Source organism: Equus caballus, chromosome 12, assembly GCF_041296265.1.
Source record: "Equus caballus isolate H_3958 breed thoroughbred chromosome 12, TB-T2T, whole genome shotgun sequence".
Classification (NCBI taxonomy): domain Eukaryota; kingdom Metazoa; phylum Chordata; class Mammalia; order Perissodactyla; family Equidae; genus Equus; species Equus caballus.
In genome coordinates, this window is record NC_091695.1 from 8,919,436 (window position 1) to 8,933,370 (window position 13,935).

General features: G+C 40.6%; 1 protein-coding gene across 4 annotated transcripts in view; it reads left to right on the forward strand.

Annotated features, from left to right (window-relative positions):
• The window catches only part of HSD17B12 (hydroxysteroid 17-beta dehydrogenase 12), a 263,951-nt gene that overhangs the window by 219,312 nt on the left and 30,704 nt on the right, over window positions 1-13,935 (forward strand). For all 4 annotated transcript variants that reach the window (XM_070229332.1, XM_070229333.1, XM_070229331.1 and 1 more), the window contains 2 exons: window positions 2,610-2,674; window positions 3,502-3,546. In XM_070229332.1, coding sequence (XP_070085433.1) covers window positions 2,610-2,674; window positions 3,502-3,546 — 110 coding nt within the window. The remainder of the gene's footprint in view (window positions 1-2,609; window positions 2,675-3,501; window positions 3,547-13,935) is intronic.

Genomic DNA, 13,935 nt, shown 5'->3' on the forward strand with positions numbered 1-13,935 from the left:
TCTTTGGGTTAAGGTTCTCAGCGTGGAACATGTTTTCTTTTAGAGCTGTGTTAAATAGACGTTCATGTTTTCATTGTGTGAATAGGAGCCCTGATGGTTTTCCTTTGCTCAGTTAGCAGAGACAGATCTGGCGACTTTCTGTGGTTAATGCAGCCTTAACCAGAAGAACACTTCCCTGCTTAGTTATTCGCTGGCTGCCTTGGCTCGACTTTGTTCACGTTAAGACTGCAAAGTCAACTGTGCTGCTTACAAACTTCCCAGATTTTTAAAAAAACTCAAATCTAGATTTTAAGATAAAATTACATGATGACAGCATATTTACATGCTTCACTTTTCTTTAGCATTTTGAAATAGAGCACTACTATTTCTGTGGGCTAGAAAGAAATCTGAAGATAGAAAGTTTTCTAGACATGAGAGAGTGAAGGAAGATGGAGTCCACGGTATGTGGTGGAATTTTTTTAAAATGCTGAAGAATGTTAGAATTTGGCCAAACCTTTCCTCGAAGATCCTGTTATCTTAAACTGACTTTGTAAAGAATATTTTCTGTGTGTGTGTGAGGAAGATTGGCCCTGAGCTAACATCTGTGCCTGTCTCCCTCTATGTTCTGTGGGATGCTGCCACAGTGTGGCTTGACAAGCGGTGCTAGGTCTGTTCCCAGGATCCGAACCTGCGAACCCCGGGCCGCCAAAGCAGAGTGGGCAAACTTAACCACTATGCCACTGGGCTGGCCCCTGTAAAGAATATTTTATGTGTAGCATTTTAACATGTTTTTGATTACTGCTGTTTCTCTTAGTCATCTTGTAAGTAAGTTATTCATCTGTTATAATTCTGTAGATGGTTAAAGTCAAGTCAAGTGGACATAAGCCTTACCTTCAACGAGACCTGACTTAATTATTAACAGATCTTTTATAGAATGGAGTCCTCGAACCCTGGTGGATTTGGACCTGCTGTCGTTAATTCTGTTTAGGTAGCATCCCTGTTCGGATGGGCGTGAATCCTAATTCAGTACCGTTCGCTTTGCCGCTATCGTTTGCTTACAGGCCTTCAGACAGGTTTCAGTCATTTTGTTCAAGCCATCCTGACCGAATCTTGCAAGTGAAATCTTGAGACTCGCAGCCTCAAGTGGCTGGCTTACTGCTAAATATAGAGCCCTTATTGAGTTCCCTTGAACTACTAATTTTGTTAGCCTATTGAAAATCAGTTACTATTACTATAGTCGGGTTTATCTCGCACAATTCCTTATAAGCTTTAGCAGACAGATCATAATTTCATTATCCTTTTGCTACTGAAAACTTTCTTTTCTAATACTTGACAGTTTCATTAAACATTACTATCAGATTTCTGTTTATTATCTGATTATTCCTCATATTTCTTCTGTACTGACTGCTGGATGAAGGCGTGTGACGGCTTTAGCGTAGTTGTGAAGGGCCAAGCCTCTGAAGTCAACGTTCCTGAGTCTGAGTCCCGGCTTTACGTTGCTCTGTGACCTTGGACAAATTATTTATCTGCTGTGAACTTATAGTTTCCTAATACACAAAAGGGAGATGATAATAGGAACTACCTAATAGGGTTGTTGTGATGGTTAAATAGAGATAGATAATCCATTTCATTATTTATTTAGTTAAAATAAGTTCTAAGGTATTTCGTTTATTTTTTGACTCCTGCAAATGTTCCTGGGTTTGTCTTCGTCTTTCCAGGGCTGGGGAAAGCGTAGGATGTGTGCGTATTCTCGTGTACCTGATTATGTATCCGCGTATTCATAGCTTCTTGATTGTCTCGTAGCCCCAACCTTAGGCTGGCTATTGAGGAGCAGGGACTCAAAGAGAGGCTGGCGCATGACCTTCACTTTCAGGGCTTATGGTCCTGAAGCCATGGGTGGTTTACTGGAGACGCTTCGCCTGACCCCCTCTCTTCCCTCACTTCCCAGGCGAGGTCAGACCTTGCAGGAACCTGCTCCCATGGCACTCTGACTTTGTAATGAAATAATCTTTTAAACCTTTTTGTATAGTGCCTTTCTCTTCCTACTCAATTGTATGCTCTATGATGCCGGAAAACTGTCTTTTTCTTTCTGGATTTTCTAGTTCCTAGCACGCGTCCTGCACATAGGTGTATGGCAAATATTTGTTAAATGATTAAATGAGCTCTCATTTTAGAGGTATATGTGACATATCCCAAGTCACACATTTTCTGAAGCAATTATGAGCAGAACTCACGTTTCCCATCTCCTACACCATAGTACGCTCCACTCTTTCTACCACACTGTGAAAATTTAAGATCTAGACAGGGATTAATCTACAATATCTACAAATAACTGTATTACGGAGGGAAATACACACACACTCCAAGGGGCTATGGAAATTGAGAGGCGAATAGAAAGTCCTTTTGTCAGGGGTTGAGTAGTGGGTATGGAAAGGCTTAACGGAGGAGACATTTAAACACACATATGCGGATAGATTTGGATAGAAAGATGTGGGAAATGTCACTCCAGCCATAAACAGTATGTTATGTCATTATATATATCATCTTAATCTTTATATCTTTATTCCCATTATTTCAATAAGTCTATAAAATATATATGTTAGCCAGCTAATGATCTTGTCTTATTTCAGTGAACAACGTGGGCATCTCATACGAGTATCCTGAATACTTTTTGGACATTCCTGACCTGGACAATGTGAGTCTTTCTTTGTACATATTATGGTAACGGAAAGAGGCACGCAGGGTTGGTGAGGCAATATGGTGTGAGGGTTCAGGCTGTGAGCGCTGGAGTCCAGGGCCCGAGGCGCACACCCTGGCTCTTGGGTTTGCTGCCTGAGTTACCCTGGGGCTGATTCCAACCATATTTAGTCTCCGATCCCTCATCCATAAAATAGGCAACTTGACAGGGATGTTAGAAGGATTGAATGAGAAAATATTGATAGCCTCCTTTGTGCAATGTCGGGTTCAATAATAGCTCTAGTTTTATTACTCTTATTTTTGTTCCATCAAAACAGCTCTGTTTTAAGTATCAGGATTCTAAATATCAATTGAAAAATCACAGATACATTAATATAGAGCAATATCGTTGATTCAGGTAAACCAGCTCTAACAAAATGAAAGTTAGATCCTTGATGCGGGCATGATTCTTTAATAAAACTAGAAAAGCATGTCATTGAAGGAATATGTAAATTTTAAAAAGTTGTTGAAAATCTTAGATTCAACAATTTCTCCTTTCCCTATTAGCAGAGAGGAAATTGCGTATTTAGTTTAGATTTAGTGTGTCTTTTTGCTTCCAGATTTTACTTGCCCTTATACCTGGGATTTTGCATGTTAGCATGAATTGCTGCTTTTGATAGAGAGTGAAATAAAATCTGCGTCTCCACCCCAACTCCTATCGTTTTCCAGGCTCTCTAGTGTATCTGGGGGAACTTTTCAATGTGTCTCTAGATCACTTATATATGTAGCTAATATGGTTACTTCCATAATCAAATCAATATAAAGTTATCAATATTTTTTTTGCAGACCATCAAGAAACTGATAAATATTAATGTTCTTTCTGTTTGTAAGGTAAGCAGCTTCTTTATAAATGTGTCATCTTTTTTTGGTTCTTTCTATGTAAAACACTGACATAATCAGTTCATTTGCTCAGTCAACTCTTGTTTTGATAAAGTATGTATTCCAGATGAAGGCGGTCTCTTTCCTTATGTCTTCCGGAAGTAGAAAGAGCTGAACAACAAACAGATGACTGTATGATTTTGGTTTTTAACAACTGAACATTTATTAAATGCCTCCTTTATGCCAACAGGATGGTAGGCCCTGGGACTATACAAAGTAATTTAGACTGAAGATTGATTTTTACAAAGTTTTCACCTACCTGTAATTCATCACTGATAAATTGTTTCTTTTTGTATCCCCTGTGATACGTGTAAGATTTAACTCAAAATGTTGTGGTAAAGTATTGTATGGGGAGTATGGGACCATAAAGTAATGAGAGTGATTATTTTACCTAAAAACTACTCTGCTTTCTAATTGCTAGGCATGCGTTATAGCCGTGTCGCTTGTATATGCTGACAAAAGACACCACTGCTGATGTATGCTAAAGGAAGAATAGTGAGCAGATATCGGCATTAGAGCACCATTTCTGCTTATGTTTTAACAGTAACTGCAATAAGATACCATACCTCGGTTATACACACCTGACCAAGCAGAAAATGTTGCCTGAGGCAGAATTTCCACGGGCAACATCACATCCTTAATTTAAATGTGAACATACTGATGGAAAAGTCAAATCCATTTTCGATCACCCTTATGGACTAGTTTAAGGAAACCAAAAAATATTTATCTCAAAACTATTAGAATTGACCAGATAAATATAAATAAGAATTTAATTGCCTAGTCTTGATCTTTTTCTCTCTTGTAAATGTTTAAAGAAAAAGTCTCCTGGGATCTTCGTGTTCTGAGCAGTCATAACCCTTTCCTGGTTGATTTCAAGTGCAAGGACACTGAAACGTTCTGCCTTGTCCAGCTTTCCATGTGTGGCTGTGCCTCTTCCTGTGTGATATATATGTTGCTTTTAAAGTGTTTGGTTAATTCAGTTTTTATATGATTTTACATGATTTTAGCAATATGACTGATTAAACCAGCTCTTCCAAAATGGAGCTCCACTGTTGATGCATACATGCCACGTAACAGTTAGTACCTTGCTACTTAAGGGCAACTCAAATGAATTATATTGTAATATGACAAATAATTTTGTCAAACAAGTGATCACTGTGTCTTTTCCATTGTTGTTGTTATCCAAGGCTTTTTCTCACGTAAGATTCAGTTTAAGTGAGGCAAACTAGTAAAAAGTGGATCTGTGAGTAGATTTGGACCAAGACCCACACACACAAAATTGTTGCTTTTAAAACATGGTTAATATGAATATATCTATATAGTTTCAAAGGTATTCCCCTTGGCATACTATATAAATGTAATCATTCTTCAATAATCTGTATGAGGTTTCAAGTTGATTAAATAACTCCACCATTTACTAGTTAGATGACCTTGAGCAAATTACTTTCCTTCTCTGCTTCAGTTTTTCATCTGTAAATTGAAGATGATAGTTCTCTTTACCTCACAGTATTGTACTGGGAATTAAATGAGGTAATATGTGCAAACCTCTTAGACTAGTGCCCGGATCATAGTAAGGCCTCCAAAAAAGGTTGCTATTATTTTGTTAAACTCAGAGCTGATAAAGTTTTTAGTAAATATGTGCAACTATGACTTTACTTTTTAGCAAGCAGAGTTTTTTTTTTTTCCCTCCCGAAGCCCCCTGGTACATAGTTGTGTATTTTTAGCTGTGGGTCCTTCTAGTTGTGGCATGTGGGATGCCGCCTCAGCATGGCTTGTTGAGCAGTGCCGTGTCCGTGCCCAGGATTCGAACCGGCGAAACCCTTGGCTGCTAGAGCAGAGTGCGCGAACTTAACCACTCGGCCATGGGGCCGGCCCCACAAGCAAAGTTTTTTGATCAAAATTAGTCTCCTTCTAGTCTCTAATTTATATATTTTGTAGTTTTGTCTTTTGAAATCACTGACGTATACTGTTGTTTTGATGATCTTTTCGAGTACATTTGCCCAAATGCTTAAAAATAATGAGTGTTAAAAGTATATACTTGTTTCATAATATATTGTAGTGAGTGAATGATGAAAAACATGTTCAAGTGTTTAAATGTTATTTTATAGAATTGTTAATTCTACCTACAAATTCGTCTCCTGATAATTTGAACTCCTCTGTCAGATAAACTCTGTAAGGTTTTTACTCTACGTACATTAGTATCTTCTCCTGTGACCTCCTGCTTGTCAGCACTTACGTGTTTGGATACCCTCAGAGTAGAAATCTCTGGCCTCTTCTGTCTCCCCAAACATGGCTTTTTGGGTGGCGGTCTACAGGATACTAAGGGTGAAGGCCAAGGTCTTGACCTTGATCTGTGCGAACCAGTCAGCTTGCTGTGCTGCACGTTGCACACCACATCCTTCGAGCAGCCTCTGAGCACACGGATCGCCGTGTGCTGGTGTATTCACCTCGCGTCCCTGCCTCCAGATGAGGAGCGCAGGGGGCAAACAAGGATACAGCAGCACAAGTCCAACAGCACTGTAGAGTGCCTTCCAGTGTTTTTCAAATAATGCTGAAATAATAATGAGGCACCAGTCCTAATATCTTGACAAATTATAAATTGCTTCCCCCACCTCTTCGGTCTTCCTCTTCCACTTTCCTTTTTCACGGGGGCATATGTACTTGTTCCCATGAAATGAGTTAGTGGAGACAAATGCTAACTTACTAAACGTATCATATCATATATCATATTGTGAACCATATTGTTAGGAAATGTCACCAGCAGAGGAACTGATTATATGCTTAAAATTTTCGTATGCAAATCTTTTTTTCAAGTCAAATCCCATTTACAAAGCACCAAGGGAGTTTGCTTTTTAAAACACTTAAGCTAAATAATCATCCTTTAATTTATCCTTCGTGTGAAGATGAATTTTCCTCTACTTTTGTGATATGCCCTTTTAGTGGAAAAACAATTCAAAACTCTTGATTTATGCATCGTGGAATTAATAACATCTGGAGGACAGCCAGTTTGTCTTTGTTGTGCTGTGGGCAGGATCAGGGTATTATCATCTCCGTGGCGCAGTTGACTAGTGACCATTCAGGTATGAAAATGGTTTGACTCCAGCAGCAGGAGGCGAGTGGTGTGTAGGGGCGAGCCAGAAGGCCGGAGAAGTTAGGGCGTGATTGTGCAGGAACTGAAGTGCTGTGCTCAAGAGGATGGAGAGCCATAGAAAGCCTTCGAGCAGAAGTGAGGTGTGTGATCTGATGTACATTTCAGAAAGGCCGTTCTAGTGGCAGAGCGACGTGGCAATATGTATTTTGTCGTATATGCGTTTATGTTATTTATACTGAGAAAAGGGCATTCACCTTGGTGAAGTTCTGTGCATGACGCACCTGGGTTAGTGTTCTTTCGTGCTGCTGTGACGTGCCCTATGGCGCATTTTGATGAGTTGTACCTATTGTCCTTTAGTGGACTGTGTTATGTTGCCAGGGCCAGGGCTACATTTTCAGTAGCAATGGCTGTTTGGAGCCCTGGGGTAACTTAAAAGAAGATGAAGCTTGGTCTGGCTCTAGACTCTTACCAGGTTTTATGGTGGCTGGACACAGGGAAACTAGGGCATGGATGTCTGCAGCCTAATGCCACCAGAAATGTATCAAAAAAGGCTTATGTTAGACGGAGGACAACCTCTTCTCACCATCAGTGTTGGTCTAAGTTTTATCTCCTCACCAAACCACGTGATGGGGGATAACTGACTGAGAAGTGTGCCAGGACGGACTGGAGAAATCAGCTTGCCTTGGTGACCCTGGGCTTGTGCCCTAATTTGGAGACATTTGCTGAGTAGGGCTTCAGCATCTTGTTCTAAGTCCTGTGCTACACCACGAGCACTGAATGGCTTGGCTCTACATTCCTTCAGGTCCAGAATGATTGCTGGGTCCGTGTGCTCCTGTCCTATATCAGTAGGTCAGATGATTATAGAAATCCCCTAAGTCCCACGTTCCAATAGAGGAATAATAAAGTGAAATATCCTGACCAAAAGAATTGTGCCATCACCAGATGCAGTAGCGGTGAGAGGTCCAGAAAAATATTGGGGAAGAAATATTAACCAGAATGGTCGTGACTATAGACCCCAGATGTTTAATCACGGAATCCAGTCTCCCCGGCTATTATCTCTCCAGTTCCATCTGATTATTTCACTTTTCACCTTATCTAATAATTTAGGTTTATTCCTTTATGCCCTTTCAGTGAGTTGCTTAATGGGGCTTTCCCGTTACCAGGCTTAATACTGTTAGTTGAGGTAACCCAAGGGGTGTTTAGAAGTCTTATTGCATGCTTCATAGTTTTGCTCTCAAATCCTTCAGGACTGAATTTGGTCTTGGTCTTGGTCTTCATCTTGTTCCCTGCAGAGCAGGTAAGTGCCAAGGTGGGAAGAGCAGTGGTGTGGAAATTCTATCCAGGTGAGCAATATGGCGGGTAGATTGGCCTTAAACTGGAAGTGAGGTCCTACTAGCCAGGGCTTTTTTCTTGTGATTTCAAATGCTCTGTGACTAAAATCTAAGGTAACGCTGATTTCTCCTCAAGAATGATGGTCTTCAGACCAGAAATGGTGGAGTTTAGAGATAATTAAACCTCCAGATACTGAACCCCACTCTTCTAAAATATTTCCAGTTTCTGCCTGGAGGGGTTTCCATCTCAGAACACCGAGAGTTTGCAGATGATATTGTTATTCTGCTACTGGTTAGTATTAGAGAAATCATGGAAAATGGTGGAAGGGCCACGACTCCAGAGACAGGTAAATACAAATCTGGTTTCAAACAGGTCGTACACTGAGCTCGACACCAGTCAACACAAATTCTACAACAGATCTCGTGTTGTTCGTTTCTGATTTGACATCACTTGTTTTAACGTCTGCCGGATTTGGAGTTGGCCTTCCTTCTCTGGCCTGGGCTCGATTACTTTAATGAGTTTTAGGACCTCAGGACACCATAGGCTCGAACTGTTTCCAGATGAACGCTGCCCGAACAGTATTACCTGAACTGCCCGCAGCCCCTACCTACAGGTGGGAGACCCATTCTTGTGATGAGACGCCCCGGAAGCTGCTGGGCTTGGTGAATAAGGTGGACAGTAGGGAGCCTGCATCTGAATCCCTTAGGAAATTTTCAGGCTGCCCTTCTGACAAATGGAGGGGATGTTCCAACCTCTTTATCACCTCTCCTAGAGCAGAGAAGGAAGTGGGTGGGGGTGTGGCCCAAGGTAAACTTTATTAACCTCCACTTAGAGTGAAGTACCACTGAGTTTTGTTTGCTTTATTTGGGGGTGGGGAGGAGGAGTCTTAAGCAGGGCATCATCATTTAGTTCTTCCTTCACCAGATATTCAAGCAAAGTGGTGACTCGAAACCCTGTCTTATTAGGAGTGGTTGAAAGAATTAGGCGTGTTTAGTGTGGAGAAGGGAAGCATGACATCACACCCACACACGCGCACACACATACACGCGCACATGCACACACATCCTAATCGAGGCCAGTTCTATCTCCCAAGTAATTTGCAAACCAACTCACTTCTTTTCATTCCTAGTGATTCCTTCCAGGTTCCAAGCCCCTAAATTTCTCAGTGGGAACTGCTCGACCAGCCGAACCAGCCATTTTCATCCAATTTGTCTTCTTCCAGTCCGGTCTCCGTGTGGCCAAAGTGTTATTTTCATCAGATCATGTCACACCCCTGTTAAATCCTTCAGTGACTTCTCCTTTCCCTCACGTCCAGAACCTTTCATGTGACCGATGGGGAAGGACCTCCCTGATTTGGTCCCTGCCACCTCTCCACTTCCGCCTCAGGTCTCTCCCTCCAACTCTGTGTTCAGGACAAGGCACCTTCGTTTAGTCTCTTGAATCTCATGTTCCCTCAGGCTCTTCCCTCTCTGTGGAAGCCTCCGTTGTCCCCCACTTTACAATTCTCCTCATCCTTCAGTTCTCAACTAAGTGTGATGTACTTGGGGGCGGGGGTGGGATGGGGAGCCTTCCAGACTAGACTAGGTCTCATCCACGCGGTTTCATCACACACTGTGTGTCTTGCCTTCAGTTGGCTTTTCCTTCTTTGTTTAGTGTGTCTCTACAGATTGTAAGCCCCGCGAGGGCTGGTGCCATGTCCTTTTGTTCCCTGCCATCTCCTAACCCCGACCTCACCTATGGCGGGTATACAACAAATGCTTTTTGAGTAAATACGTATATGAATTAAAAAACTAAAAACTCTCATTCTTTGGGAATAAGGATCGCCCTTACTTTGTTAGGTCCTAGAAGGCTGGAAATGGCTAAGTTGTTGATACCTACGTGGAAGTAAATTGTGAGCCCTTTTTAATCTTTGGATGTGCCAGAAGTGGAGTGGGCAGAAGGAGAGTTCCCTTCGTGATTCTAGGTCAGAGGCTGCAAACCAGTAGTCCGTGGGCTGGATTGCCCTGCCCACATATTTCTTGGCTCAAGCACTGTTTTCAAAATTGGGACACTTCACACCCAAATTTCCAGCTTCTCTTAGGAAAAATCTGAAACTTGGGTAACACAGACCTGAACTACTGCATGGCAACAAGCGATCAGAGTGAAGAGCCGTTGAGTATGCTGAGTACTTCGGCCTGCACTCCAGATTCCCGCAGTCCCCACCGGTCCCTGTTGTCTGACTTACTGCACTTGTGTGTTACTACCTGGCTCTTTTAGGCATTTGAGTTACCCCTGTTCAGGTAACTCCAAGTGTTCAATCTACTCAAACTGAATAACTTCTTGGTGGGGTTGCAGGATTAGAATGACTGACTAAATCAGTCTCTTCTGTCTCTATCGTGATCTGAAATCAAAGCTCTTGGAGGATGAGGCCCTTTGCATGCCTTTGAAACACTAAGTTTTTCCTTCTGATACCACTGTGTATTCACTGTATGTCACTAAGCCGGAAGTGCGTAATTCTATGCCCTGCTTGTGGGGTGGATAGTAAATGTTTGCATGGCTGAAAAGCATGGGAGAAGTATTTGTCTCCTTTTTCTTACAAGGAATTGCCTCTAGTGTGTGATGCAGTACCAGCAGGGGGAGCCCTCTGTTAATCTGGAAATCCATGAGGAGCATCTCTGTTCAGCAGCCTGATTGTATTTAATTTAGGGGTTATGCTAAGAATTTATCCCCCCCACCCCACCCTGCCCCAAGAATTCAAGTTAACAGCATTAGGAAGTTAATAAATTATAGGAAGGAGGGTATGACCCTTACCACTGACCCCCACCTGGGGTTTTTCCAGATGAAGACATGCCAAGTTAATATATAGAGTCTTTCAATCCATTTGAAAGCAGTTATTATGTTCCTAAAAACTTCCAAATTATTAGGTATATTTAGCACTTAGGGTCTCACAGTAATGGGCCACTTCAGGCATAACTACAAAATTATGCCTTTGCCAAACTGCATGACAACCCCTCTTTCCGTAGTTTTCATCTTTAAAAAATGAGGGAGGGGGCCGGAGGGGGCCAGCCAGGTGGTGTTGTGGTTAAGTTTACGTGCCCTGCTTTGGCGGCCTGGGGTTCACAGGTTTGGATCCCAGGCGTGGACCTACATGCCAGTTGTCATGCCATGCTGTGGTGGCATCCCACATACAAAATAGAGGGAAATTGGCACAGGTGTTAGCTCAGGGCCAATCTTCCTCAAGCAAAAGAAAAAAAAAACAGCAAAGGAGTAGTTGTAGATTGGGTCTAAAGTTCTTTCCAGCTCAAAGTAAAGCTAGTTTTGTAGGGGAAATGACTTGTATCTGGGTGAAAATGTACAAATCTCTTTGAGAACTTTAGGGATTATTTTCTCCTCAAATCTGTCATTTTTGGGGAAGTCAGCTTATTTTGGGAAAATTTAAGTAATGGAAACTCTTAGCATATTATAGTCTGCTGATTTTGGAAAAACTGTGTGATGGTGTATGCATTATTTCTTAGAGTTTATAAATTATGGCTTTATTATTAATTGGCATGCAACGCTCTGTTCTGGACATTTCTTTTCTTTTTCTTTTGTGAAATTATTTTAATATATATCAAACCGGAATTTATTACAAAAGGAAAAACGTTTTTTATGAGGTGGGGTTGAATTTCAGGTTGAGTCGTTTGGGGTAGGGGGGTGATGGGAAATGCAAGGAGGGCTCTTAACTTCCACAAAGACTTAAACGTTAATAAAGAGGAAAATGAAATGACCTTCAGAGATCTCAAAGCACTCTAAAATCTTTATCTAATTAAGCTTTTCACCCCCCCGTGCAGTAAATATTCTGTTAGCCATACAGGTGAGATTCTAAGAATTTCTAATTAGGTTGTATTCTGGGTACCACAGGGCTCAAATTATACAGTTTGCCAAAGAAACACGTGCTGTGTCATTCTAGTATGACTTCCAATGGAGTTACCGTCGAATTTCTCCAAAACGGGCATTGTGTAACATCGCTGTTACTTTATGTAATTGTTTTCACTGCTATAGTGTGATTTTCAAAAGTATTGTTAATGATTCCACTTGGAAACCTGTTTAAGGCATTTGCATCTATTTCCTTCTAGTTTGTGTGGGTTTCTTTTTCAGTTGCTTGAGTTCAGCTTGTGTTTACTCCATGCTTTGGGGTAGACACAGGGCAGAAATGGACAGAGTGGCTATTCATGATGTGCTCACTATTTGTCTGAGTAGCCTGGCTTCTTGGGGCTTGCCCAGATTCTAGGGCTAGTTGTTACACTTTATTTCCTACTTATATATAATGGCGATACAGGTGACAGTATTTGTTTCCTCATTTTACTAGGATACCTTGAAATTAATCCTTTCACTGGGGTTTTTGGTTGGCTTTTCTAGCATCAGGCAGTAGTCTTTTCTTTGTACCGTTCTCTCCAAAAAATGACCAAATGCCAGAGCTTCCGTGAAACAAAAATAATTTGCTTGTAAAAGTAAATTACTTCTTTGTAAAATAATCTGCGTAATTTGCTTGTGTTCTCAGTTTTCATACTAAAGAGTGGGGAAGCCTAGATTGGCTTTGAGTATAAAATAAATTTCCTTCTACAAAATCTTGATTACTGATGCCAAAGAAGTAAAAAAAAAAAAAAAAATTATTCATGTTAATTTCTTTTAGAAATAAGATTTCTTGTGGGGCTTTTCTACTTACAAAAGCAATGCAAGATTGTTGCCAAAAATATGATAAATATTTAAGAATACTAAGAGGAAAATAAATCATGTATCATCCCAGCCACAGATGATTACATTTTAATATATCTTTTTCAAGAATTTTCTAGACCAGCCAATGCATTTTTTAAATTATGTATTTCAACTAAATGATCTAATAGTACTGATTTTGATTTTGTATTAGCTAAATGAGCCTCTTATTTATTTCCCAGCCAGAATATACCTAGCTGTGGCAATAAATACTGCTAAATATTTCACTCTTGAAATTGAATCCATGGTGTCCCCAGAAGGAATTCTGAATTGAGCTGTCGTTGGTAAAGACTTCCATTCATCTTAGTACATTTGTATGGTGTGTGGCCAGCTTGCATACAAGATGAGGCAATATCTAGGTGTGATATAACATAGATTGACCTTTCCCCTATTGATTTTAGGCTTTTAGGACTTTTTTCTGGCAAGGCTTGATGAAACTGTCACTAAAAAATTTAGCTATCTAAATAGGATACGTTTTTTTTCTGCAAGGATTTGAAGCGCTTCTCGTTGTGGAGGTACGATTGCAACTTTGATCACTTTTTAGGAAAGAATTAAATTTAAATTGTTTGCTATATACTTTTGGAAACAACCCTGACACAGAAGAAAACAAGTGTAGAAATCATGTTTACTCCCACTTTTCTAATATTCTTAACCACTGAACTTACAAGTTAGGATAAACTTATTTTAGCAATATCTTAAAAGGAACAAAAAAATTTCCCGGTACAGCAATTAGCACCTGCAGATGGCCTAAAATTAGCATATTGAGTTAACTCCGGTTAACTCCAGCTCCTGAGCTGTGAAATGGAGTTTAGATAGTGAGATTTCACAGGAATGCTTGGTGTATGATACAAATAACCAGATATCAAGATACCAACTGATGCATATAAAGTGAAATGAGACTACTAATAGCATAGTTAAAATATCTATGTAAAACTTGATGTTAAAGAGAATTTAATTGGATGTGAACATAGTGGAGCCTGTCTGTTACGCATAGAACGTTAAGAATTATTAGTATCCACGTGCCCAAACGAAGCAGGCTTGAAATTGAATTTATTGTGACTTGGAATCTGATTAGAAGGAAAGATAATCTAAGTACCGATGAGGGCATTGATCAGGTTATAAAGCATGCAGAGTTCAGGTGAAGTTTGCTCAGGTCTTTCAGTGTCCTTGTTATTTGACAGATCAAA